Raw genomic sequence first — 27679 nt, 5'->3', positions numbered from 1 at the left:
CACTGGCATTCATGAGAAAATTCACATTAGGTATTTGAAAGGCAGGTCCCCAGTAGGCAAAGGGGAAATCAGGAACAATAATGTGCCAAAAATACCACTCCAGCCAGGACCTCCAGGATCTTATGTCAGGTAGAGTGAAGGGAAACAACTTTAAAAGAAAAGATGTATGTGCTTCTTGGTATGCACTTACTATATTTCTATGTATACATGTTCTGAGAAAAACGAGATTGTTCTTGGAATTGTCAGGAAGGTAGCTCCTGATGTTTCTGAAATATTGAATACTTCTTATTTTTTTATGCTATAGCCCCTGCATGACATCTTGCAATATGATCAGTTCATTTTCAAACTCATTTTTAGTAAAAACAGGGCCAGGTGGCTTTGTGACTCAGAGCACAGTGTATTGGACTTCTAGTGGCAAAATAGATTATGGCCAAGTGTCTCTTTGCATCTGGGAGTCCATGTTTATACGTTGTGATTCACATATGAATTTCTATGTGTTTGCCCTGTCATGCAGCTGTTGTAGGAGACCATAGATCAGTTGATGACTTATTGGGCATGCAGACTAGAGTGTTTTCAGTCATGAATGGCATAATCATGGAGACATTTTCTGAGAAATGTACAACTAGAGACTTTGCCGTTGTTCAAATATGATGGAGTTTTTTTATACTAATCTTGATGGTGTAATTCAAACTCTTGACATGATTTAATCAGTAGGCATAAGATGTGCAAGACTATAAGTATATATACTGTAAACTAAAACATGTCAGGGAATAAATACAGAAACCAGTCTCATAGTCACATAGTACCATTGTAAAGTTTTGTGTACTGCACAACGTTAGGGGATATCCTTGCATGCAGTGGGTAACACAGCCACTTTATTTACATCAGCCCCATCACAGACATGGAAGTAATACCTTTCAAACTGAAATCATGGTAGCCATGATGTTACTAGGCAAATAAAAATGTTTAGTTTTATTATAATTTTATGAGACTGTGGCATAGGTGGCCTTCCACTCATGAACATGTGCTTATACACTGCATAATGATGTGTGTGTATTTTTGAATGGGTGTGTGGAGGTGATCTCTTTGCCCGTTATCATTTTAATGCAGTCAATGAAGGCTATGAGTCCTTCAGTTATTTTCCTATCCCAAACTGCTTGAGTCATGCACTTAATGACGTTAAGCCATGGTGAAGTGCACTTAGTTCTCTTCATTCCTCTTATTAAAATAAGGATCTAATTTGCTAACTTTCCAAGAGACTACAAAGAAACTAATAGCTTAACTTGCTTGTGTTTCTCAGAAGATCCTCCCAAATCTTCCCCCCTTAAGGTATCTCTGAAGTATGATACTCAAAAACAACAACAAATCACTCACCCATTCACTGAATTCTTCTAACTCTTGTCTTCTGTGTTCAAGGACACATACACAAAGAAAATCGTGAAAGTAAACAGCACAAAATATATTATGAAAAAATATGCCTACCACAAATGTTTCATTCAATCCATTACTAAAGATGCCTTGAGTAATTGAAGGAGTAGTGAAAACCACAACATTGGCAGGGTGCTGGAATTGGAGAATTCCAGAAAGATGGAACAACATAAATAGAATAATAGAATCATCCTTAATCATTCTCGTTCTTTTGTGTTTGGTTATGTTGTAGTTAGTAATAATAAAGATAATAATAAGAGTAATAATAACAGTTGTTATTTAATAAAAAATAAGTTCATTTGGTCCAGTTATATAGTAGTCTATATGAGTAAAATTACCCTCCCTTCTAACACAGGCTATAGCTTCTATTATTATCCTCACTTTATTGATAAGGAAAATAAGTTATTACCTAAGTTTAATAAACCATCCAACATCCCTTATAACTCAGGTGGCAAAGACTGCATGTAAATGCTACTGGTAGGTTTGAAGATGAATAAATGGAGATACTCATTTGGCATTTTCTCGCCCACAAGAAACCCCCCCCCCAAAAAAAAATCAGGAGCATAGCTGCTTTAACAAGTGCAATTAAAAAATAAAACTAAAAATTAACTTTGAAAGAAAAAGAAGGCACAGACATCATGGCTATGAAGGACTCATAGTGAAATGCATACTGATCCACAGAGCCTGTGACTTGATTTTCTGTTCTGTCTCCCCCTAGGCAGGGTGGATTGATAAGGTGTGTATATTCCACCTTGTACATAAGAGTTGGGGGTCAAAGGTTGGTCTACCAATTTGCAAGGTGAACTACTAGATATGTTAGTAGGTCTGACCAACAATTAATTTAGAATGCATAACTGTTTCCTCACGTGCATCCCTTCCTATAGCATACTGCAGAAAAGGCAATTTCTAGATCTACAATGTGCCCTTTATCTCCCTTTGCACATTCCCTACCCTCATTCAAGTTTCCCCAGAGTTTTATGATAAATCTACCACCTGTACTAGAAGTTAATTAGTTAAGATTTCTTGCAGACTTATTCCAAGTACATATACCCAGGTAGCTGACAATCATGAATCCTCTCAATTTGCTAAAAATATCCCAGAGTTTTTCTGCATCACTCTTGACAGGCAGCTATGTTTTCCCTGTGAAACAACTCCTATTTTGGCGAGGTGAGAACTGCCAATGGGAGCACATATCAAGAGGCAGCTTGATGGTGGAGAAGGTAAAAGGTCCATTTATTCAGAGCCTAGGGACCATGAACCTTACCTATAGGAACAGAATGTAATCAGTGCTTATACTACTCTGGGGGACCCCCAGTTTATATTTATTTTTCTCCCTTATATCTATGCATCATTGCATTAGGAAAGTAGATATACCATCATATGCATTTGGACAACCAATAGTTGCCAAGGACATGATTAAAATCCAACCATTTATCTTTGCAAGCTTTACAGAAGATAAGAATATATATGTGTGTGTGTGTGTGCGCGCGCGTGTGTGTATGTAGATAGATAAATAAGAATCTGCATTCTGTGTTCAATGATATTGGTACTTGTGCCCACTAATGCCACATCATCAGACTTTGTTGTTGTTGTTGTTGTTTATTCAAAGAAGAGTCTCACTGTAGCCCAGGCTGACCTGGAATTCTCTAAGTCATTTCAAGGTGACCTGAAACTCAGAGAGATGCTACTACTTCTGTCTCCGAAGTGTTAGGAGTAAAGGCGTGCCTCTCCAAGCTTGGCTGCAGATATTTAAAGATAAGCTATTATATTCACTTTTCTGTGGTGTTTCACATTCTTTTTTTAACTCTGTGAGTCTAATTTTTGGACCAGCATCCAGTAACACCTAGTTTAGAAGATTTTAACTTCCTGGTAGAACATATAACTTTCCAAGTTTAGAAAGACTAGCCAGGTCAACTGGTATAAATTATTACATGAGTATTAAAAAAAAATAAAGAAGCGCACTCGCTCATATCCCAGAAAAAAAGGTGGTATCTTTATGTTTTCATCATCACAGGTAACAAGCTCTCTTTTGGAGAAATACTTGCTGAGAATCATTTGAATTTATACAGTCATCCAACTTTTCTCTAAATTGCATGAGTTAGCTGTTATTCTTTCCTGATTGTTATAACACAATCCAGTTTTATAAAGTCTACTTTACTTTCCATAGTATTCCAGCGCTTCTATGTATGAATATGTTTTGAGAGTGTTATTCCAGAATATCTAAGTTTCAAATCTGTGCCCTTGACCACTTGCTCAACATTTCTACTTGTTAAAATGCTGAGGGCTGATATTAAGCTGAAATTTGCGGCTCTGAAATGTCCACTCTTTGGTGTCAGTTCTGCTCTCATGAGACACAAATAACAAGTTTAATCCTTCTTCCACAAGATAGCCCTTCAAATATTAGAAGATGGCTCTTCTCTGTCCGTTAAATCCTGACTTCCCCAGGCTAAATATACTCATTTCTTTCCACTGACCCTCATAACTCATGGCTTCCAGCCACTTCATCATCCTTGCCCTTCCTCCCAGGAGAGAGCTCAATTTGTCAAAGTTCTTTTTAAACCACCATGTTCAGAACAGGATACAACCCCAAAATGTGACCATAAAAGTATAGTTAAGGAAGTCAACAGCACCTACCTTGTTTGAGATCTCATGCTTTCTTTAATGCAACCTAACCTCTGTATTTTTGGTACCTCTGCCAAGACAAGTAAACACTGAATACTGGCCTTACTCCATTCTATATCATTTTTAGTCTTATGCCTCATTTTTTTTTTCCTAATTTTAATTGAGCTAAGCCCTCTCTTCCCCAGCACAGTCTTACTCTCAGTAAATTTAAATAGGCCAATTTCTTAAAACCAGGTAGCAACTTAGAATATACTTCAATTAAAAACCATTTTAGCCGGGCGTGGTGGCACACGCCTTTAATCCCAGCACTCGGGAGGCAGAGGTAGGAGGATCGCCGTGAGTTCAAGGCCACCCTGAGACTCCATAGTGAATTCCAGGTCAGTCTGGGCCAGAGTGAGACCCTACCTCGAAATCCCCCCACCAAAAAAAAAACATCTTAATACATTTATTTGAAGTTGAGGCCTTAGCTGATCAACTTTGTTCTAGTTTTCTATAACTTGACAATTATAACAAAACCAGAAAATATAAATCTTTCCTTTATTCAATTTGCTTATTATTGAACATATAAACAAGAAAAAGTTATTTTTCTCTACTTACAACATCCCACAAAATTATGTGTACTTTCTTCCAAACAAAACTAAAGATATTCTGCACACATATGTGGTTTAATAGATTATTGTTATAAATATTTTAGTCTACTTTTTAATTTGAAGTGATGAAGAAGAAACAAAATTGAGGAGAGTATGCACAAGCTCTTTTGAATTTACCTGTGTATACATATGTACACATATATCTGTACAATTGTTTAAAGTCCCAATATGTTTGATTTTTGCTGTCTGACAGATGCACTGTCTTTTCCTTTCTTTCAACCTAGAGATTAATCAAATAGTCAATATATTAGGGCTGGGAATTTACCTCTAGAAATATCTCCAGGCCAATCTTTAGTACAGGGTTTGGCAACCTAGAACTATAGGTTCATTATTCTCCACCTGCATTTTGTAAATAAAATTTTATTTGGACACCACTGTCATTTGTGTATACCTTGTTTGGCTTTTGTTTTTTAGTGATTAAAAAAAAGGCAATTGAGTTTAGTAATTGGAATAGATCAAGTGGCAACAAGTGCTAAAAATGTTTCCTTTGCAGAAAAAAATAAGCCCCCAATCTCTGTTTAGCATTAGTAATTACCCCTACTATTAAATATTCCTACCTTATTATTAATCTCATCATTGACAGCCTAAGCCAGCAGGATTTCCTGTCCCTGTGTGAAGCATCAATCCACATAAAAATAAGCAATGCACTTGTTTCAGGAAGTACTACCTATTTGAAGATAAAACTTACCTTTGGTGACCAAGATCTGTTTGAAGCGTCTTCCTTCACCCTGTCTGTTTCTCTGAAGTACTTTCTTTGTATCATTTTCCAAACCTAGACAAGTAATGAAACATGATTACAATCTACCCCTCCTAAAACACAGTCTAGAACAACGCCATACTTTGTTCTCCGTGACTGTATTATATCCTGTAAACTTGTGTGTTCCTAATCAGGTGAGTTTACCTGTTACCTGTTTACACATGCAGAATCTGCATTAAAATCCACTGATAATAAGAGTGTCACTCACCTCTGTTCTATCTTGGTTAGAGTAAATACCAGGAATAGTTCTAGGTGCTGCAATTATCTACACTTTGAAGATTGAAATATAGCCAAACACAGAAGTTACAGATAGGCTTAGGTTCTGTGTCCATTGTCACAGATCAAAAAGGCACAAGTGGTATGGAAGACCTCCATGACTGGTGTGACTCCAGGTCCCAGGGCCTATCCTAGGTCCTGAAATGAGTCTTGAAAGCCATTGATATTCTTACAAATTCAATTTCCTCAACTAGGAAAATAAAGTGTAGGTTTATGTCATCAACACACTGGAGAATCTTTCAGTTCTGAAATTCATTTAATATGATTCTTCAGTAGTCTGAAACCCAGATTCTTCAGCTGGTCTCTTTCCTAGAGTCTATGGCCTCAAGGAAAATATTTGTAAGCTTCTTGGATACACTGTATACTAACTAAGCTATTACTATAATTTGGTTTCTATGAGGCAGGAGGTTCGTGAGTTCAAGGCCATTTTGATCTATATAATAGTAAAACCTTATACTAAAAAAATGAGTTTAGTTGGTAAAGTGCTTGCCATAACAATTTAAGGTAATAAGTTCATATTTCAAGCACCCAGGTATATGTCAAGTGTCATGGACCACCCATGTAATTCCAGTGCTATAGAGGAGAAAACATTCAGAGAATCCAGGGCAAGTTGACTACCAATACCAGCTAAATCTGTGAGTCCTGAGTTCAGTGAGAAACCCAACCTCAATAAAGAGAGAGGTGAACAATTGAGTAAGATACCTGACATCAAATCTGTGACCACTATACATGACCACACACACACAGACACACACAAACACCGCCCCCCAACACACACACACACACACACACACACACACAGAGAGAGAGAGAGAGAGAGAGAGAGAGAATCAAAAACAAGTAAATATTAAAAAAGAAAAATATATATGTAGAAATATTTTTCTTCCATAACAAATTTATTTGCAATCTTCTCTTGCTGTTAATAACTTAACACATAATCATGCCTTCTCAAAGAGAAGTGCTTTTTATGAGAACATTAGACACACTTTCTACTAATCTAGCATGTATTATATTTGCCTGTTTTGAGAACTTGGTATAAAATTTATTATAAGTGATAACATAATATTCTGAAAACAAACCATATAAAGGCATGATTTATCTTGCCATATTGTCTGACTTGATGATAGTCAGGGTGTTCTAGACAAAATTAGATTGTTTCAGATCATAAAGATCTCATGTTTAAATTTATTTAGATTTGGGTTGATAATAAATAACTCCATGAAAGAATGCTGAGCTTGCAAATGTGATGTAAAAATTAATAAGAATCTTCTCATTCTTCTGACCATGGGCATATTTATCTCTCTGAAATGAAACAGTCAAGCCACCTGGAGAAAGTGAATTGAGGACTTTTAATTTATCTGATGCAGGTAATTAACTGGTCAATTAAAAACAAAAGGGCAATTAGTGCTGAGAACATTTGTCCTGATGATGAGCACACTGTGTGTAAATGAATCTTCACCTCTGCCAGGAAATTCTTTAATGTTGCTAAAAATGAGGGAAGAAGAATGTCCATTAGCCATCATCATTTTATCCTAAATATACTAAAGTGATGCTTAAAGGCATGCTCAAAGGAATAATAAAGTAGGCTATTATTTTGAGGTGATATTCCTTTACCAGCCATTCTACTGCCTCTGCCTTAGAGGAATAACAAACGTCATTGGTATAAATTCTTTTTCTCTTTCCTACTTGCATGGGAGAAAGCCATTTCAGAGATTGCCAATGAGTTAAGAAAGGTATAATTTTTGTTTGTTTGTTTGTTTTGTTTTGCTTTTTTGAGGTAGGGTCTCACTCTAGCCCAGGCTGAGCTGGAATTCACTATGGAGTCTCAGGGTGGCTTCGAACTCGCAGCCATCTCCCTACTTCCACCTCCCAGTACTGGGATTAATAGTGTGTGCAACCATGCCCAGCTAAGAAAAGGTATAATTTTAATTGACCTGAAGACTTTTATAAAGAGTATGTGTTCAATGGACATCATGTTCCCCTATCCAAGATTTTGTGACTTACTTACAGAAATTAAAGAACTTTATGTACAGAATGTTGAACAATAAAAGAAATTAACTTTAACTTCCCACAACAGGTAATGCAGTGTTTTAGATCACTGATTTATTTCAGAAGTCTGCAGATGCACATAGAGCCTGATATTTTCTTTTTTTTTTTGTTTTTTGTTTTTTGTTTTTTGTTTTTCGAGGTAGGGTCTCACACTGGCTCAGGCTGACCTGGAATTCACTATGTAGTCTCAGGGTGGCCTCGAACTCTCGGTGATCCTCCTACCTCTGCCTCCCGAGTGCTGGGATTAAAGGCGTGCGCCACCACGCCCGGCAGAGCCTGATATTTTCATCAAGCAAATGCTCCGAGTTCTATGTGTGAAATACACAAAAAATAAATATTTTTTTTTAAGAAAATGAAGAACTAAAAGCTGCCCTATGAAAGATAAAGGGAGATGGCATCTCTCTAATTTTGGTAAATCCCTTCATCTCTGATGCCTGAATAACACAGTTCAACATACTAATGACTTCCCAAAATCCGCCAGTGGCCTTAGGACTAAACAGTAGTCGATATCCACATTCATTCCTGATATACAAGCACTGATATACATTCATTGACATAAGATGAACACTAGAGCCAGGAGAGAAACGGACTTTTGTAGGCCATATGGGCTTTCATGCAATTTTCCTTCCTGCATTTGTTGCCATGGACCATGCATAAAGAAAACATGTTCCAGTGAAAATGTTTGCACAAAAAATGGGCATTGGGCTTTTCTTTTCAGGAGGCTACAGGTTTGACTGCAGTGTTACTGTTCAATTTTCAGAAAGATATGGTGATGCCTTCAGAGGTATTTCTTTTGCCTAGGATATATTTGGATGTGAGAGGCCTTCTGCCTTTCCATGTGAAATTTGAGATCATTTTTTGCTATCTCTCTGAAGAACACTGTAGGGATTTTAACTGGAATTGCATTAAATCTGTATATTGCCTTTGGTAGGATTGCCATCTTCACAATATTAATTCTGCCTATGCAGGAGCATGGGAGGGCTTTCCATTTTCTCAAGTCCTCCTCAATTTCTTCTTTGACTATTTTTTTTAATTTAATTTAATTTAATTTTTTATTTGTTTTGTATTCAGCAAATATAGGCAGTTTGGTATCATTATTAGGGTCATCCATGACCTACCCCCTCCCCATTGGCACCTCCTTGTTGAGGGATATGGGTTGTGCATTGTGGAGTTAGCCCACAGTGATTGGTATGATAAATGTCTCTGCATATCATGACCCAACATGTGTCTATGACATTCTTTCTGCCCCCTCTTCTGCAAAATTTCCCTGAGCCATGTTGGGTTCATTTTTGGTCTGCTTCAGTGATGAGGTGTTGGGGACCTCTGAGGCTCTGGCTCTCTGATTGGGTAGGAGTTGAGTTTTCTCTGTGTTGGTCTACTTCACCCTTGTGCTGGTGTCCAGTTCATCAGGAAAACAGCACCCTTGCTTGTTTTGCCAATTTTCCTTGGTTTCAGCCAGGGCCCTTTTGAGGTATGATGAGGTGGCTCTCTCCTTAGGATCTACATCTATCTGAAAAAGAGAAGCAGATTCTCCAATGGAGGGTAAGTTAGCACAAGGACAAATGAGATAACCCTTACTTTTTTTTTTACAGAGAATTTAATAGTGTGGGCCCTTTTGTAGCACATGATTGATGGTAGCTTGATATTGGAGAGTGGGCTTATGTTTGGATATGGTTCTGAATTGTTTCCCAGCTCCAGCTATGGGTCCCATACCTCTGAGGGGATCATTTAGCCAAATCAAGAGCAGTTGGTTCCCCACCATGGCTGTGTGCCACTATTGCACTTACATGGACATCACAATAGGTTATTTGCCGCTAAGTAGGTTAGACCATGAATTTCTTGGACAGATATTGGTCATTTTCCCCAGTCGCCCATGTAGCACCTTCCTGGCACTAGACACACTGACTGTTTGGGGACTGGCTCTCTCCTAGCTTCCAGCCATACTGTTCCATTTTATGTGTCAACTGCATATGGTGTCTTCAGCAGTAGGCTCTTACCACTAACCTTTGGTGGGTAATCAAGTACTCGGATAGAAATCTGTCATTCTTTTAGGAAACCTTGTAGGTCTCTCTTATCAAAAGCTCATTGTGGATGATAGCCCCCTGCTGGTACTGGGAGTTAAAGGTCAATGCCCACTAAGAAAATGAGGAAAAAGACAACTAGTATACAAGAGTTTGAGAGGAGAGAGAGGGGGAGGGAGGGAGGGAAGATGTAGAAGATTTGGTTAGACTTGATCCTACCCGGGAAGTGTCTTGTGGTTCAGGTGTTTCCTGTAAAGGCCTGGTGAAGGTTCAACCATTTGGTCTGCCATTTAGGAAGTAGAATTTTATGGTAAAATTGCTGTTTGGGTCTAGATTTGTGTTTCCCACCCCTTCAATGCCCTCCCCTCCCTCCCCATCCATCCTAGTGTGTAGTCCAAGAGATGCTTGCTGGGTATGTAAGGTATCTTGGGTAGATTCAGGTTAGGTGCTATAGATGAGTGAGATTATGTGGCAATTTTTTTTTCTGTGATTAGTTAAGTTCATTGAGAATGATCTGTTTCAGGCTCAACCATTTTTCCTCATATTTCATTGTGCCATTATTTTCTTACTGCTGTATAGAATTCCATTGTGTAGATATACCACATCTTAGTTATCCATTCTTCTAGTGATGGGCATCTGGATTGATTCTAGCTCTTAGTTATTATGAATTGAGCTGCTACAAACATGTTTGAGAAAATCTCTCTGGCCTGTGGTTTGATGGTTTTAGGGTAGATGCCCAGTAAGGGAATAACTGGGTATGTTGGTATCTCTATAGTCAGCTTTTTCAGAAGTCTCCATATTGCTTTTCAAAGTGGTTGTACTATCCTCCATTCCCACCAACAGTGGATGAGTGTTCCTACTTCTCCACATCCTTGCCAACATTTATTTTCATTTGATTTTTTGATGTTTGCTATACTCACTGGGGTAAGGTGTACTCTCATAGTTGTTTTAATTTGCATTTCTCTGATGATTAGGGATGGGGAACATTTTCTTAAGTGTGTGTTTGCCATTTGTATTTCCTCTGTGAACTGCCTGGTCATCTCTTTGCCCTATTTTGTGAGTGGGGTTTTTGACATCTTACTGTTTAGATTTTTATGTTCTTTGTAGATTCTAGAGATTAGGCCTCTATCAGTTGGATAACCAAGAATATTTTCTGCCATTATGTGGGTAATCTATTGGCTTTGCTTATTGTATGCTTGTCTGTAAAGAAACTCTTTAGCTTCATGTGATCCCATTGGTTGAGTTACTGTTTAAGATCATGAGCTACTGGTTCTTTTCTCAGGAAGTCTTTTTCCATTCCTATATCATTGAAAGTACTTCCTAAATTTTCTTCCAGTAGTATTTGAGTTTCTGGTCTTATATCGAAGTCTTTGATCCATTTGGATTTGAGTGTAGTGCAAGGTGAAATGTGTGGATCAAGTTTCAATTTCCTGCATGTGGTTATCCAGTTTGTCCAGCACCATTTGTTGAAGATCCTTCTTTTTTCCATCCTATATTGTTCAGTCCTTTATCGAATATCAAGTAGCTATAATTGCTTGAACCAAACTCAGGGTCTTCAAGTCTATTCCATTGGTCCATACTCCTGTTTTTATGCCAGTACCATGTTGTTTTTATTACTATGACTTTGTAATATAGCTTTAGATCAGATATGGTGATGCCACCAGAGGTATTTCTTTTGCTGAGGAAATGTTGGGATATGCGAGGCCTTCTGCCTTTCCATATGAAATTTGAGATCATTGTTTTTTATTTTTTTATTTTTTTCTATCTCTGTGAAGAACAACTAGGGATTTTAATTGGAATTGCATTAAATCTGTATATTGCCTTTGGTAGGATTGTCATCTTCACAATGTTAAATCTGCCTATCCAGGCGTGTGGGAGGTCATTCCATTTTGTCAAGTCCTCCTCAATTTCTTTTTTGAGTGTTTTTATGTTTTCATTGTATAGATCTTTCACTTCCTTGGTTTACATTATTCCAAGGTATTTTATATTTTTGTTTCTATTCAAAATTGGACTATGGCCCTTATTTCTTTCTCTGTATCTTTGTCATTTGCATACAGACAGGCTACTGATTTTTGTGTATTGATTTTGTATCCTGCTACTTTGTTATAGGAGTTAATCACCTTCAGGAGTATTGGGATAGTGTCTCTTGGGTCTCTTACATATACAATCATGTCATCAGCAAATAGAGCAAACTTAACTTCTTCCTTTCCAAATTGTATCCCTTTTATTTCCTTCTCCTGTCTTATTGCTTGAGCTAGTAGTTCTAGTAGTATATTGAAAAGTAGAGGTGAGAGAGGACAACCCTATCTTGTTCCTGATCTTAATGAGAATTCCTCTAATCTCTTTCCATTAAGTATTATTTGGGCCTTAGGAGCTTTGTATATTGCCTTTATTATGTTAAGATATGAGGCAACCATGCCATTTCTCTCCAATGTTTTGATCATGAAGTGATGTTGTATTTTGTCAAAGGCCTTTTATGTATCTATCAAAATGATTATGTGGTTTTTATGTTTAACTTTGTTTATGTGGTGTATTACATTGACCGATTTCCATATGTTGAACCACCCCTATGTTCCTGGGATGAATCCCACTTGGTCAAGGTGGATAATGCTTTCGATGTGTTGTTATATTCGGTTTGCGAGGATTTTGTTCAGGATCTTTGCATCTAAGTTCATCAGGGAAATAGGCCAGTAGTTTTCTTTTCTTGTGGTATTTCTGCCTGTTTTTGGAATTAGCGTGATACTAGCTTCATAAAAGGAGTTGGGTAGCTTGCCCTGTTCTACAATTGTCTGGCACAGTTTGAGGAAGATTGTTTTGAGTTCTTCTGTGAAGGTTTGATAGAATTCAGCTGAGATGCCATCAGTTTCTAGGTGCCATTGGGATTCTTGTTGGGTTTTTTTGGTTGTTGATTTCTAGCAATGTAGCATTGTGATCTGATATCATGCTGGGAATTATGTCAATCTTCCTAAATATGTGGAGGCAGTCTTTGTGACCCAGTATATGGTCTATTTTAGAGAATGTTCCATGGGCTGCTGAGAAGAATGTGCAGTCTGTGGATTTGGGATGGAAAGTTCTGTAGATGTCCATTAGGTCTAAGTGATCTATGGTTTTGTTGAGCACTCTTACTTCCCTGTTGAGTTTCTGTTTGGATGATCTGTCTATTACTGATAATGGTGTATTAAAGTCCCCAGCTATGATGGTGTTGGTGGTTATTTATGTTTTATTGTCAAGTAGGTTTTGTTTTATGAACTGTGGTGCCCCTGTGTTTGTACAGATTTATGAATGTAATATCCTCTTGATGGATTGTTCCCTTGATAAGTAGAGAGTAGCCTTCTTAGCCTTTTTTGATTATTTTTGGTTTGAAGTCTATTTTATATGATATTAATATAGTTATGGCTGCTTGTTTCTTATTTTCATTTGTTTGGAATAATGTTTACCACCCTTTCACCCTGAGGAGGTGTCTGTCTTTAGTGGTGAGGTGGGTTTCTTGAAGGCAACAGATTGAGAAAGATATTTCAGTGAAAAAGTACATGTACATATTTGCATATGCTCTAACATAGATACATGCAAATTTTTGGACTGGACATCTATATGTAATGACCAAATGCAGGCCCAATTAACACAAGTTAATCATTGATAAATATATATTCTACAGCAGAAAAGATACATAAATATAGTAAGCTTGGGCTGGAGAGATGGCTTAGTGGTTAAGCGCTTGCCTGTGAAGCCTAAGGACCCTGGTTCGAGGCTCAGTTACCCAGGTCCCACGTTAGCCAGATGCACAAGGGGGCACATGTGTCTGGAGTTCGTTTGCAGAGGCTGGAAGCCCTGGCATGCCCATTTTCTCTCTCTCTCTCTGTCTGTCTCTCTGTGTCTGTTGCTCTCAAATAAACAAATAAAAAATTAACAAAATATATATAGTAAGCTTAATATTTTTTAATCTACCACAAATTGGGTTGGAACAGATTTTGCAACCAAAATAACATTTTGTACATTAGAACTTTCATAAATTTTGTACTGATTGTAATAAATGGGCTCTGCACATAGTTTTATTTCTTAAAGTGTTTGTAATTGTTACTTGGTACTGATAAATTCTATGTAAGTCACAATAAACATACACACAGTCTTGGGGAAATAGCATATACCTAGTGAGAATAGAAAAATAAGCTTAGCATTTAGGTTATGAACCAAGATGCCTGCTTTTTGATTCAAAATATCCTTTAAAAGCTTCCATGACTTTTAACCCTGCCTTGAAGCAGAATGCTCATGATATATTTATAAAACTATCAAGATTCTAGAAGTTGATTTAAGTAAGGTTTATACATAGACCATTCTTTATTTATCCATTTCATCTCAAGTAATCATGAATGTCTGGGATCCTATGACTCTTTGGCAGGTAACTGATTAGCATAAGTTTTATCTACTGAATGTTGTACCCTGGTCTGCTATGAGTGTACAACCAAGCTTTTCTTACCTAGATAGTTGTCATTCAGTCACAACATTCACTTATCCCTCAGGCAATCTAAACTTTTATAAACTGAAAATCTACATAAATATTAATTATTTATGCTAGATTTATAGGGAAATGGTAAGCAAAATATCTTTGGGCTTCACTCTTAATATTATGTGGTGATAAGCTGCCTGATGTTAAAGGACAGTTTTTGAGATGAAATTATAAAATAACTTAGAATCATTCAACTTTAGAATATTGTGGATAGAAGAAATCAAATGACAATGCCTTTATCAATCTCTTCTATTTTCAAGAAAGACAGTGGTAGTTCATGAACCACCCAATGCTACCCAGCTAATTAAGAGGAAGTTGGATGTTTAATAATAATCTCTAGATTCCCAATTAAACTTTTTCAGTGTAATACTCAGTTGTTCATCTGTCAACTAGTCAGCTTAGCATATTCTCATTGAATAGATGTTAATTTCTGTAGTTCATGTCATACTAGGTATGATAAAGAAGTATTACATACCATGTTTACCATTTAGTAAAATATGAAAACTCTGGCAACAAAATATGACATATATAAGTAAATGCTTCATTGTAGTTGGTGCTAATGTCTTAAAATACTTCCTGCAAGTTCAAGGTGAAGAAGAAAGAAATTGGCAAGATCACTTTCAGTAGACAGTATACATCAGAAATGGTATTAGGTACGTTTTGTTTTATTGGTTTATATATACCTATATCTCCATGGGAACAGGCATAGTTGGTGGTTTCATGATTCTATGATTTCAGGTGTTATTGTAGATTCCTGGAATGTGAAAACAAATTTCAATGACATTGAAGGCAGGACCCTGTTTCTTATATCTGTGGATGAACAGCTTACATGGAGATTGTGTTCAGGGAAAAGAAAATGAATCTGGGGCTGTTGGAAACAACTTATGCGTGGCAAACAAGATAAGAAGATCTAGATTTTGCTGGCTTCCTGTGAACAGCATTTATTGTCCATAAGAAGGACTGTTTCTTGGTGCTAAATATTTGTGAAAATTCTGCTACTTGAGACTGTGTTCACTATAATATATTTAAAAATCAAAAAAAGGAAAGAGCTTAGCAGGTTTTTCCACAAAGGGAATTAAGAGGTTTTAGCCCTACCTTCCAACAAGGCCATGGTAACACTATTTGAGGTCAGATCAATAAGCATGTTTATTAACAACTTCATAGAAAATTTATGCTCTTGGCTCATTATTATCTACAGTGTTCTGGTTTGATTGTTATAAGTTAAATTTAAGGACTTTGTCCATTGGAAATACTGCATTAAAGGGAATGTCTTCTTTTTTTAAATTTTATTTTATTTTATTATTTATTTATTTGAGAGAGTGGAACACACAGGCAGATGGAGAATGGGCATTTCAGGGCCTCCAGCTGATGCAAATGAACTCCAAACACATTTTCCATCTTGGGCATCTGGTTTGTGAGAGTCCCAGGGAATCAAGCCTGGGTCCTTTGTTTTGGCAGGCAAGTGCCCTAAGTGCTAGGCCATCTCTCCTGCCCCAGCTCTACAGACTGGATAGACTACAGGTGTACAGGGAAGTGATATCTCAAGAGAAAGCCATGAAGCATCTATCATAGTAAAAGAACAAGACTCTGGAAGAAAAAAAGAGTGAATGTTCATGAAATAAGTGGACCATATAATTTATTTTGTAAATGGTGACTTTTTGAGGGACAGAGGTACTATTAATAACTGTCATGACATTTGAGCAAATAGCAACTGTGTCCAGGGAAAACAAAGATATATTGTTAAGTCACTATTGTGAAGTTTTTGAGGGAAATATAGACACCAGGGGAAAATTCTATGTTAATTGGATAACATCTTTTAGAGAGTTAATGTATGATGCATGTACAATGTGAATTAGGGAGCTGATATTTGTTGTGAGACTTATCTGCTAAGTAATCTTAGAAAAACAAAATTCAACCTTTATGTATGACTTTGGAAAACTGTCCCACTGATTTTGCATGATCAAAGGTTTTACAATACTAACCTAACTGGAAAAACAACTTTGGGAAAGAAAGGGCTAGCAATAGTATTCTGATTGACAGAATGAAATGATTTTAGGCACCAAGTACATGAAGGCATGATATTTGCTTTTATCTCCAAGATGCCTCATTTACCCCAAGAAGTCATCCATTTCTTGGGCTACTCAGGTGGTCTTCAGTTTACAAACATTAATTCTGCTGCCCCATCCTTTTCCATTTGGATACGAGGGGAAGATATGAACTAAATCTTTATATTTTCCTATATGGCATCTTCAATTCTAAATCCAAAGCGTAATATTCATACTGAGGGCATATAGCTATAACATATTTGGACTTTTTCTTTTTTGCAAAGTTATCTTAATCCATTGTCATTGTAAATGTCAAGCTGAACCTTTCTCACATCTGTGAAAATATAAACTAAGCCTTAAGAATTTGGCAAAATCTCCCACTTTTGTTTAGAAGCCTGGTACCAGTCAGTCGTATACTAGTGTGACACTCTATCTAGTGCTTGAGGAAACTTCTAGTACTCCACCTGAGAACATGACTGAATCACACTTTCCACAGTGTTATCTCACTTACTATGGATAATTAACTCTGTGTGCATGAGATTCTTTTGTCTTTGTTTGTATTATTGCTTTTGGTATTTGAACAAATGTCTTTCAACACAAAATAGAAACTCAAAAGAGTGAGATAAATGATGACTGATTCAATGGCAAATCAGAAGAATATGATGTCATGCAGAAAATATAAATAAACATACTAACACATAAAACTTTCAGGAAAAAGTTATGAATCAATAAATACATGATTTAATTTAAATATGGGAAGTCTAAGGCATAGTACATAAAGTAAAATTAAATGTAAAGATAATGTAAGTTATCACAGTATTCATAAATGCCATGTTAATATTACCAACTAAAAATAGTATACTGATCTGAATGGAGAATTTTTTTTGGTATGATTTTTAACAATCATTTACATCTTGAAAAAACTTTTTAGTTTTAAATAGTGGACTATGATCAATCATTTTTATTTAAGCTGAAATAACTAAAGGCAGGAAGAAGTAAAAACCTTTTACAATTAAAAAAATTATGACAAAATGGTGGAAATTTCATTTGTCTGCTTCACATTTAAAGTACAGGGCTGGAGAGATGGCTTAGCAGTTAAGCGCTTGCCTGTGAAGCCTAAGGACCCCGGTTCGAGGCTCACTTCCCCAGGCCCCACGTTAGCCAGATGCACAAGGGGGCGCATGCGTCTGGAGTTCGTTTGCAGAGGCTGGAAGCCCTGGCGCGCCCATTCTGTCTCTCTCCCTCTATCTGTCTTTCTCTCTGTATCTGTCGCTCTTGAATAAATAAATAAAAATAAATAAATAAATAAATAAATAAATAAATGAATAATAAAAAAAAATAAAATACAGATACTGGAAAAGTATTATTAAGCTTGGAAATAACATAATTTTACTAAGCTTAAAGTTTTCAACCAAACCCCTTATCAAATATAGACTTGATAAAGTTTTTAAGGTTATTCTGAACTTTTATGAGTTTATCAGGGATTATAAACCATTTATTGGCTTTTTAAAGTAAAGGCCAACCTAACACTTTTTTTAAAAAAATAATAATTTATCACTGAATGGCTTAGAGCTCAAAACAAATTAGAGACAATTATGATGCAACTCCTTGGGAAAACCTTGACTCTTACCAGAAAAATAATACTTCCACCAATCAATTTACTGTAAAAGTTTATTAGTTTTTCTTCTAGTTACATCAAGAAAGGTAATATTTCATAATGAGTATATCTCCAGTAATATCAATGATACTTAGAGAATTTGTTATTTTTATAAAACCGCTGTTACTATATAAAATAGATCATTGTTATTACAAGTCAATACTGTAAACCAATAACAGAATTGTGGTAGTGAGTTTAGTATGTTTTTTTAATCATATTAACATTTCAATAACAATCAAATTTTGCAAACAAGCTCCATTTTAATTCATTAAAATATGAACTGAAATTATAATTTAATGAGTTGATATAATTGGACCTTTGAAATATATTACTCATCTACATCCATCCTGAATATGCCTGATCTCTAAAATATATGAAATGCATGTAAAACTAGGTTGCTTTATTTAGATAACACATTTAATATTAAATTCAATCAATAATGAACAACCAATGTAGATATTGAAATACTCATGTTTGATTATGTTTTTGTTTTTTTTTCTTTCAGACTGGTGAGATACTGACTGGAAAATCGACTTTTTATTTTTATTTTTTGCTGCTGATTGTATGGGAGAAAATTTTGACCTTAAAACATGGAGATGAGGTTGCTATGGAAACTGATAATTTTGCTGCCATTCATAAACTCTTATGCAGGTAAAGTATTCTATTATCACAAGTTTAAATTTTCAAGTATATTAGCATTGTATTTCTTCCTCATGATGAAGAAAACTTACAAAATGCACAGTGCATATGTTATTTGAGTGACTAAATGATAGTTTTGAGAATGACCTTTATTAGAGGTAAGATTTAGTCATTAAAATCATATAAATTCTCTTTTAAAAATGAACAGAGGCTAGAGAGATGGCTTAGTGTTTAGGGTACTTTCCTGCAAAGCCAAAGGACCCAGGTTCAACACCCCAGGACCCACACAAGATACACAAGGGGGTGCACGCATCTGGAGTTCATTTGCAGTGCCTCAAGGCCCAAAGGGCATCGATTCTGTCTCTCTCTCTTTCTCTCTCTCCCTACCTACTTCTGTATCTCTCGCAAATAAATAAATAAAAATAAAATATTAAAAAAAACAGTATTACATTTCAAATAAAAATATGGTTCCGGTTAAGATGGCGGCGTAGGTACCACGCCAAAATAGCCTGGGGGGGGAAGACCAAAAAAAACTCAGCAAAATACACACTTTTACTAAAAAGTGAGGTGTATAGGAAGTTGAGGCGGCAGCGGAGAAGTGGAAGAGTTATAGAGCATCCGGAGCCTGCACAGGCGGGAACAGCGGCCTGGGGCGGCTCAGCTACCCGCCGCAACCGCGGAGCGGCAGAAAACCGCCGGACTCTTGGCTCGAGCCGCAGGACAAGCCAGGTGCGGGAATTTCCCCTCACACCGCGCTCTCCGCAACTCGGGAAACGTGAGGGGAGAGTGGCAGTGAGCAACGGAGGGAGGAGCAGACCGCGAGGTAAAAGCACACGATACAACCAGAACAGCCGCGGCTCCCTCCCCTCCCCTGCCGCCTGAACCCAGCTCCAGCGAACACAGCAGCGGCCCGGGACCCGGCCACGCCAACTTGGGCTGACGGCGGGACCCAAGCAGGAGCAGAATTTGGCAGCAACTTCAGCGGCTCCAGCACCGGTACCAGTGGCCCCAGCAGCAGCGGACCCAGGAGAGCAGCGGCTTCGGGGTGAGCAGCAGCGGTGGACACGACAACGGCAGCTTCAGCAGTGGTGGGGGCTCCGGCGGTGACATCTACAACAGCTGCAGAGGCGGCGGCAGCGACTCAGTTTGCCCCGTAGGAAAAGCAAGTGCCCAGCTCCAGAAATCAGAACAGCAACCCGACGACCCAGGCAGCAACTTGACTGAGACCACAATCACCCAAGGTAACTGGGATTGCACCAGGGAAGGGTCTCACCTGGTCACAAGCTGACTTGGATACCTCAACAGACCAGAAATCTAAACCTCTTTGTTGATAGAGGATCTGGTCATTATAATAACTACTCTTGCATACATACTCGGGGCTGTTTTTGATGGAATGGGTACAGTGTTTAGCTAAATTTTAGAATCTACCAGTATATTATTCCACTCAGCCTGCTTGAATACTCCTATAGCAGGGAAACTCAACCCCTAAGAACATCTTTGTAGATACTCTGAGAGTCTTAAGAGCCACACCTAATACCTTAAGGTCCTACCCTGAAAATATTTTACACCAAATCAATTGATACAGCTAAGAATACACAGCTAGCTAGAAAATCCAAGCATTAACTTAATCCAAGATGCAAAAATATATACATTATAACACAAGAAACACTAAAAAGCAAGACGATATAAATCTACCTAAAAGTATTAATGCATCAGAAATGTCCTCCAGTGAGAAAGAGTTAGAGGAAATGCCTGAGAAAGAGTTCAAAAGAATAATTATAAATATGTTCAAAGAGGTCAAAGAACACATGAAAACAATCAAAGAAGAAATCAAAGAGGAAATCAAAGAGGAAATCAAAGGAATCAAAGAAGAGGCAGGACACCAATTTAATGAAATAAAGAAGGCAATACAAGACATAAATAGAGAAATAGAAATAATAAAGAAAAACCAGTCAGAATTACTAGCAATGAAGAACACAGTTAATGAAATAAAAAACTCTGTAGAAAATCTCACCAGTAGGATGGATGAGGGAGAGGACAGAATATCTAAGCTAGAAGATCAGGTGGCAGACCTAATGCAGTCCAACAAAGAGAAAAACAAACTTATAGAAAAGTATGAGTGGGAATTCAAGATATTCGGGACACTATGAAAAGATCCAATATAAGAATTCAGGGCATAGTAGAAGGAGAAGAATTCCACTCCAGAGGCATAGTAGGCATCTTCAACAAAATCATAGAGGAAAATTTTCCCCAAATTGGGAAAGAGGTGCCAATACAGATACAGGAAGCCTTTAGAACCCCAGCCAGACAAAACCCAGAAAGAAACTCTCCTCGCCACATTATACTCAAACTTCCAAACACACAAACCAAAGAAAAAATATTGAAAGCAGTTAGAGAGAAAAATCAAGTTACCTACAAAAGCAAGCCCATCAGGATTACAGCAGATTATTCAACACAAACTTTTAAAGCCAGAAGGGCCTGGAGTGATATATTCCAAGTTCTGAAAGATAACAACTGTCAACCAAGGTTACTTTATCCTGCAAAGTTATCCATCCAAATAGATGGAGAAATAAAGACATTCCATGACAAAAGCAGGTTAAAGGAATATCTGAAGACAAAATCAGCTCTACAGAAAATACTTGATAGAATCCTCCATGCTGAACAAAAGGAAAAGCACACATATAAGGAACCTAGAAAAAACCAGCCATACTCAAATACCAGTTAACAGAAGAGAGCACAGGTAGAACCAGTAACACACACACACACACACAAAAATGGCAAACATAAATACACACATTTCAATAATATCTCTTAATATCAACGGTCTCAATGCCCCAACGAAAAGACATAGATTTGCAGACTGGGTTAAAAAGCAGGATCCTACAATTTGTTGTCTTCAAGAAACTCACCTTTCTACAAAGGATAGACATTATCTTAGGGTGAAAGGTTGGAAGACGGTGTTTCAAGCAAATGGGCCTAGAAAACAAGCAGGGGTTGCTATCCTAATATCAGACAGGGTGGACTTTAGTCCAAAGTTAGTCAAAAAAGATAAGGAAGGTCACTTTATATTGATTAAGGGCACACTCCAACAGGAGGACATTACAATCCTAAACATATATGCACCTAACATGGGGGCTCCCAAATTCATCAAACAAACACTATTAGAACTAAGGTCACAGATAACACCAAACACGGTGGTGGTGGGTGACTTTAACACCCCACTCTCATCAATTGACAGGTCATCCAGGGAAAGAATAAACAGAGAGGCATCTGGACTAAATGAGGTCATAGAAGATATGGACCTAACAGATATATACAGGACATTTCATCCAAAGGCTGCAGAATATACATTCTTTTCAGCAGCACATGGAACATTCTCTAAAATAGACCATATATTAGGACACAAAGCAAATCTTAACAAATTCAGGAAAATTGAAATAATTCCTTGCATTCTATCTGACCACAATGGAATTAAACTACAAATCAGTAGCAAGAAAGGCTATAGAGCATACACAAAATCATGGAAGCTAAACAATACACTACTAAATGATGAGTGGGTCAATGAAGAAATCAAAAAGGAAATCAAAAAATTTATAGAGTCAAATGATAATGAGAACACAACATACCAAAATCTCTGGGACACAATGAAGGCAGTTCTAAGAGGTAAATTTATAGCCTTAAGTGCCTATATTAAGAAATTAGAAAGGTCGCAAGTAAACGACCTAATGCTTCGTCTTAAAGCCTTGGAAAAAGAAGAACAAGGCAAACCAAAAAGTAGTAGACGGGAAGAAATAATAAAGATTAGGGCAGAAATTAATGAAATAGAAACAAAAAGAACAATCCAAAGAATTAATGAAACAAAGAGTTGGTTCTTTGAAAGGATAAACAAGATTGATAAACCCTTAGCAAATCTGACCAAAAGAAAGAGAGAAGAGACACAAATTAATAAAATCAGAGATGAACAAGGTAACATCACAACAGATTCCAGAGAAATTCAAAAAATTATAGGGACATACTATAAAAGCATATACTCCACCAAGTATGAAAATCTGAAAGAAATGGATGATTTCCTTGATCTATATGACCTACCTAAATTAAATCAAAATGAGATTAATCACTTAAATAGACCTATAACAAACATTGAGATCCGAGCAGTTATCAATAATCTCCCAACTAAAAAAAGCCCAGGCCCGGATGGATTCACTGCTGAATTTTACCAGACTTTTAAGGAAGAGCTAACACCATTGCTTCTTAAGCTTTTCCAGGAAATAGAAAAAGAAGGAATCCTACCAAACTCCTTCTATGAGGCCAGCATCACCCTGATACCAAAACCAGGCAAAGATAGAACAAAAAAAGAAAATTACAGACCAATCTCCCTCATGAACATAGATGCAAAAATTCTCAACAAAATATTGGCAAACAGAATACAAGAGTATATCAAAAAGATCATTCACCCTGACCAAGTAGGCTTTATCCCAGAGATGCAGGGATGGTTCAACATACGCAAATCTATAAATGTAATACATTACATAAATGGGTTGAAGGACAAAAATCACATGATCATCTCATTAGATGCAGAGAAAGCATTTGACAAAATCCAACATCCCTTCATGATAAAAGTCCTACAGAGACTGGGACTAGAAGGAACATATCTCAATATAATAAAGGCTATTTATGACAAGCCTACAGCCAACATATTACTAAATGGGGAAAAACTGGAAGCTTTTCCACTAAAATCAGGAACAAGACAAGGGTGTCCACTGTCTCCACTTCTATTTAATATAGTTTTGGAAGTCTTAGCCATAGCAATAAGGCAAGAGACACACATAAAAGGGATACAAATTGGAAAGGAAGAAATCAAGCTATCATTATTTGCAGATGACATGATTCTATACATAAAGGACCCTAAAGACTCTACTAGCAAGCTGTTAGAGCTAATCAAAACCTACAGCAATGTAGCAGGATACAAAATAAATACACAGAAATCAGTAGCCTTCATATATGCTAACAACAAACACACAGAGGATGAAATCAGAGAATCACTCCCATTCACAATTGCATCAAAAAAAATAAAATACCTTGGAATAAACCTAACTAAGGAAGTAAAGAATCTATACAATGAGAACTTTAAGACACTCAAGCGAGAAATTGCAGAAGACACTAGAAAGTGGAGAAACATCCCTTGTTCCTGGCTTGGAAGAATCAATATAGTGAAAATGGCAATCTTACCTAAAGCAATCTACACATTTAATGCAATCCCTATCAAAATTCCAAAGGCTTTCTTCATGGAAATAGAAAAAACAATCCAAAAATTCATTTGGAATCATAAAAAACCTCGAATATCTAAAATAATACTGAGCAACAAAAAAGAGGCTGGTGGTATCACCATACCTGATTTTAACCTATACTACAGAGCCATAGTAACAAAAACAGCATGGTACTGGCACAAAAACAGACATGTAGATCAGTGGAACAGAATAGAGGACCCAGATGTAAGCCCAAGTAGCTATAGCCACCTGATATTCGATAAAAATGCCAAAAATACTCATTGGAGAAGAGACAGCCTCTTCAGCAAATGGTGTTTTGAAAACTGGATAAATATCTGCAGAAGGATGAAAATAGATTCTTCTCTCTCGCCATGCACAAGAATTAAGTCCAAATGGATTAAAGACCTTAACATCAGACCGGAAACTTTGAAACTGCTAGAGGAAAAAGTTGGGGAAACCCTCCAACATATTGGTCTTGGCAAAGACTTTCTAAATACAACCCCAATTGCTCAGGCAATAAAACCACAGATTAACCACTGGGACCTAATGAAATTACAAAGATTTTGCACCGCAAAGGACACAGTGAAAAAAGCAAAGAGGCAACCTACAGAATGGGAAAAAATCTTCGCCAGCTATATATCTGATAAAGGATTAATATCTAGGATATACAAAGAACTCAAAAAGATATCTAATAAGGAATCAAACAGGCCAATCAAAAAATGGGCTAAGGAGCTAAATAGAGAGTTCTCAAAGGAAGAAATACGAATGGCATATAAGCACCTAAAAAAATGTTCTACGTCACTAGTCATCAGGGAAATGCAGATTAAAACTACATTGAGATTCCATCTCACTCCTGTCAGATTGGCCACCATCATGAAAACAAATGATCATAAATGTTGGCGGGGATGTGGAAAAAAAGGAACCCTTCTGCACTGCTGGTGGGAATGCAATCTGGTCCAGCCATTGTGGAAAACAGTGTGGAGGTTCCTAAAGCAGCTAGAGATTGATCTACCATATGACCCAGCTATAGCACTCCTAGGCATATATCCAAAGGATTCATCTCATTTCCTTAGAAGTACATGCTCAACCATGTTTATTGCTGCTCAATTTATAATAGCTGGGAAATGGAACCAGCCTAGATGTCCCTCAACAGATGAGTGGATAATGAAGATGTGGTACATTTATACAATGGAGTTCTACTCAGCGGTAAAGAAAAATGAAGTTATGAAATTTGCAGAAAAATGGATGGACCTGGAAAGTATTATACTAAGTCAGGTAACCCAGGCCCAGAAAGCCAAGCGCCACATGTTCTCCCTCATATGGGGATCCTAGCTACAGATGACTGGGCTTCTGTGTGAGAATGAAAATACTTAGTAGCAGAGGCCAGTAAGTTGAAAAGGAGACATAAAGGGTGGAGAAAGGAAGGGAGGAGGATACTTAATAGGTTGATATCGTATATATGTAATTACAATGATTGTAATGGGGAGGTAATATGATTGAGAATGGAATTTCAAACGGGAAAGTGTGGGGGTGGGGAGGGAGGGAATTACCATGGGATATATTTTATAATCATGGAAAATGTTAATAAAAATTAAAAAAAAAAAATAAAATAAAAAAAAAAAAAAAAAAAAAAAAAAAAAAAAATATGTCACTTTAAAGTTACATGTATAATGGATTTTATCATCAGTAAACACAAAAGAATTGTTCTTTTATGATATAATTTATACTAAATTGTTAAAAACCTAAAATTGAAAACATTTATGTTTATTCCCATATTTAGAATTTATTTTATAGAAAAGAATACTAAAGTGAAAGAGAGGTAAAAGTAATATAGATGTTCTATCAAAACTTAAAATGATATAAGACATGTTTTCCTTTATAATAACAAAAAGGAGAATATTTTACATCATTCACCCTAATCAATGTAGTATCTATGTATTAGGCAACTATTGCTTTATTACAAACCAGTGAAATCAGAGTGGATTAAAATGAAACAGAAACATATATTCATGTGACAGTTTTGGAGCTTAGGATGGGGTTTACTGGCCTCTGTCATTGTGTTCTGGGATCTGATATCTGTAGTCAGAAAAACTCCTTTGAGACATAAATAGTCTAGAATATTCTCAGCTAGGATGTCTGAGCTTCCCTGGTTTGGATCCCCCACAGTTTTTCTTCCTCTCTTGAGTATATATTATTTTACATGGTGAGTGCTCAGGGTTCTAAAATAATCCTGAAGCCATGAAGTCTCATGATGCCAGGGCATAAAACAAATAACGTGTCAATTCTATGCCATCCTGTGGATTAGAAGTCATGACACACAATCAGCCTCAATTTAATGGTTGTAAAGGTGTGCTGCATCTCCTGAGAGAAGAGCTTCACATTAATACTATAAAGGTGTGTGGGACTAGTGCAGACAATAATCATGACTTTAAGGTCACCCAGTTCTATTCTTAATTGCAAAGTTTATATGCCTATGTTGTGTCAGAACATAAGCACTGATAAGGTCACCTGACTGTCAGAGAAGTTCTTCTAACATTTTCACATTGATCCTCACTAATTGTGTGGTGATGGGTATTAACCATGTCTAATATAGTCCTAACAAAGCAATATCATACAAAAATGTTCTTGCAGACAAAATAGCATCCATGAACACTATAGTCATAAAAGACACATATTTAATGTGATCCCAAATTATGAAGAGCTATCAGAATGAAAAAAAAATATGAACAAATCCAGAAGAATGAGAGCATCATACAAAGTGTTCTTATGATTAGTGACTCCAAGAGCCTCAAATAAAACAGTCACATTCATTTAAAGTGATCACATTGTTTTGATGTATGGTGTGTCTACCTCTCTGCAAGAAGGATGGTAAGTTAAATACTAATGCGTTCTTTTAGGGAATAGATTAAGAAAAGACAGCAGAGCTCTGAATGTACTCGTAAATTATATATGGGTTAAGAATGTATGCCAAACTTAAGCTTTAGGTTCCTGTCAAAATTCAACATTAACATTTTGCTCTTTAAATGTGTCGGTTGAATTAACATAGGAGCTCTGAAAGAGCATTTATATTAAGTTAAAATAAACTATTGTTCTCAGAACACACATTAAGTCTCATTCTTCTATTAGCTTTTATTTATACAGACTGGATGTGACTCAACATGTTCTTTAGCATGTCCTAAAGAGAGAAATAATCACATGTCCTTGGTGCATAGTTTCAATGTAAGAGAACAGATTGGGTGTATGTTTATAAGACAAAGCTATTCAAATAATATAACCTAAGCTAAGCATCACCCAGAGGGAAAATTGCTGTATTGTTTTACACAGGAGAACATTGCTTTAAATCTGTTGGTTTTTTGTCTGGGATTTCATGGTTTCTCCCTACTTATGGGTACTATGTTAGATTAGATGATTAAATTGGATGATAAGACCATTTTGTTTTATGCATCATATGATATTTTCTTTTATCTCACATTTGCTTTTATTTGTATGTTTTTTTGAGGTAGGGTCTTATTCTAGCCCAGGTTGACCTGGGATAAACTATGTAGTCTCATGGTGGCCTCTCATTCAAGGCAATCCTCCTACCTCTGCCTCCCGAGTGTTGGGATTAAAGTCATTTGCCACCATGCCCAGCACAAAATTTACTTTTTATTCATTCTGAAAGTCAAGCAGATCTTTCAAAATTTCATGTATTTCCATTTCTATTTTCACTGTTACAATTCTTTAAAAAAATATTTTTCTATATTTGAATCCACTTATGTTTCAAG

General features: G+C 36.7%; 1 protein-coding gene across 1 annotated transcript in view; it reads left to right on the top strand.

The window, feature by feature from the left end:
• Positions 1-27679, top strand: part of LOC101610386 (contactin-6) — a 366424-nt gene that overhangs the window by 50236 nt on the left and 288509 nt on the right. The window contains 1 exon segment of the mRNA XM_045134210.1: positions 18515-18660. Coding sequence (XP_044990145.1) covers positions 18600-18660 — 61 coding nt within the window. The 5' untranslated portion in view covers positions 18515-18599.

Source organism: Jaculus jaculus, chromosome 14, assembly GCF_020740685.1.
Source record: "Jaculus jaculus isolate mJacJac1 chromosome 14, mJacJac1.mat.Y.cur, whole genome shotgun sequence".
NCBI lineage: Eukaryota > Metazoa > Chordata > Mammalia > Rodentia > Dipodidae > Jaculus > Jaculus jaculus.
This window is presented reverse-complemented; position numbering and strand designations above follow the sequence as displayed.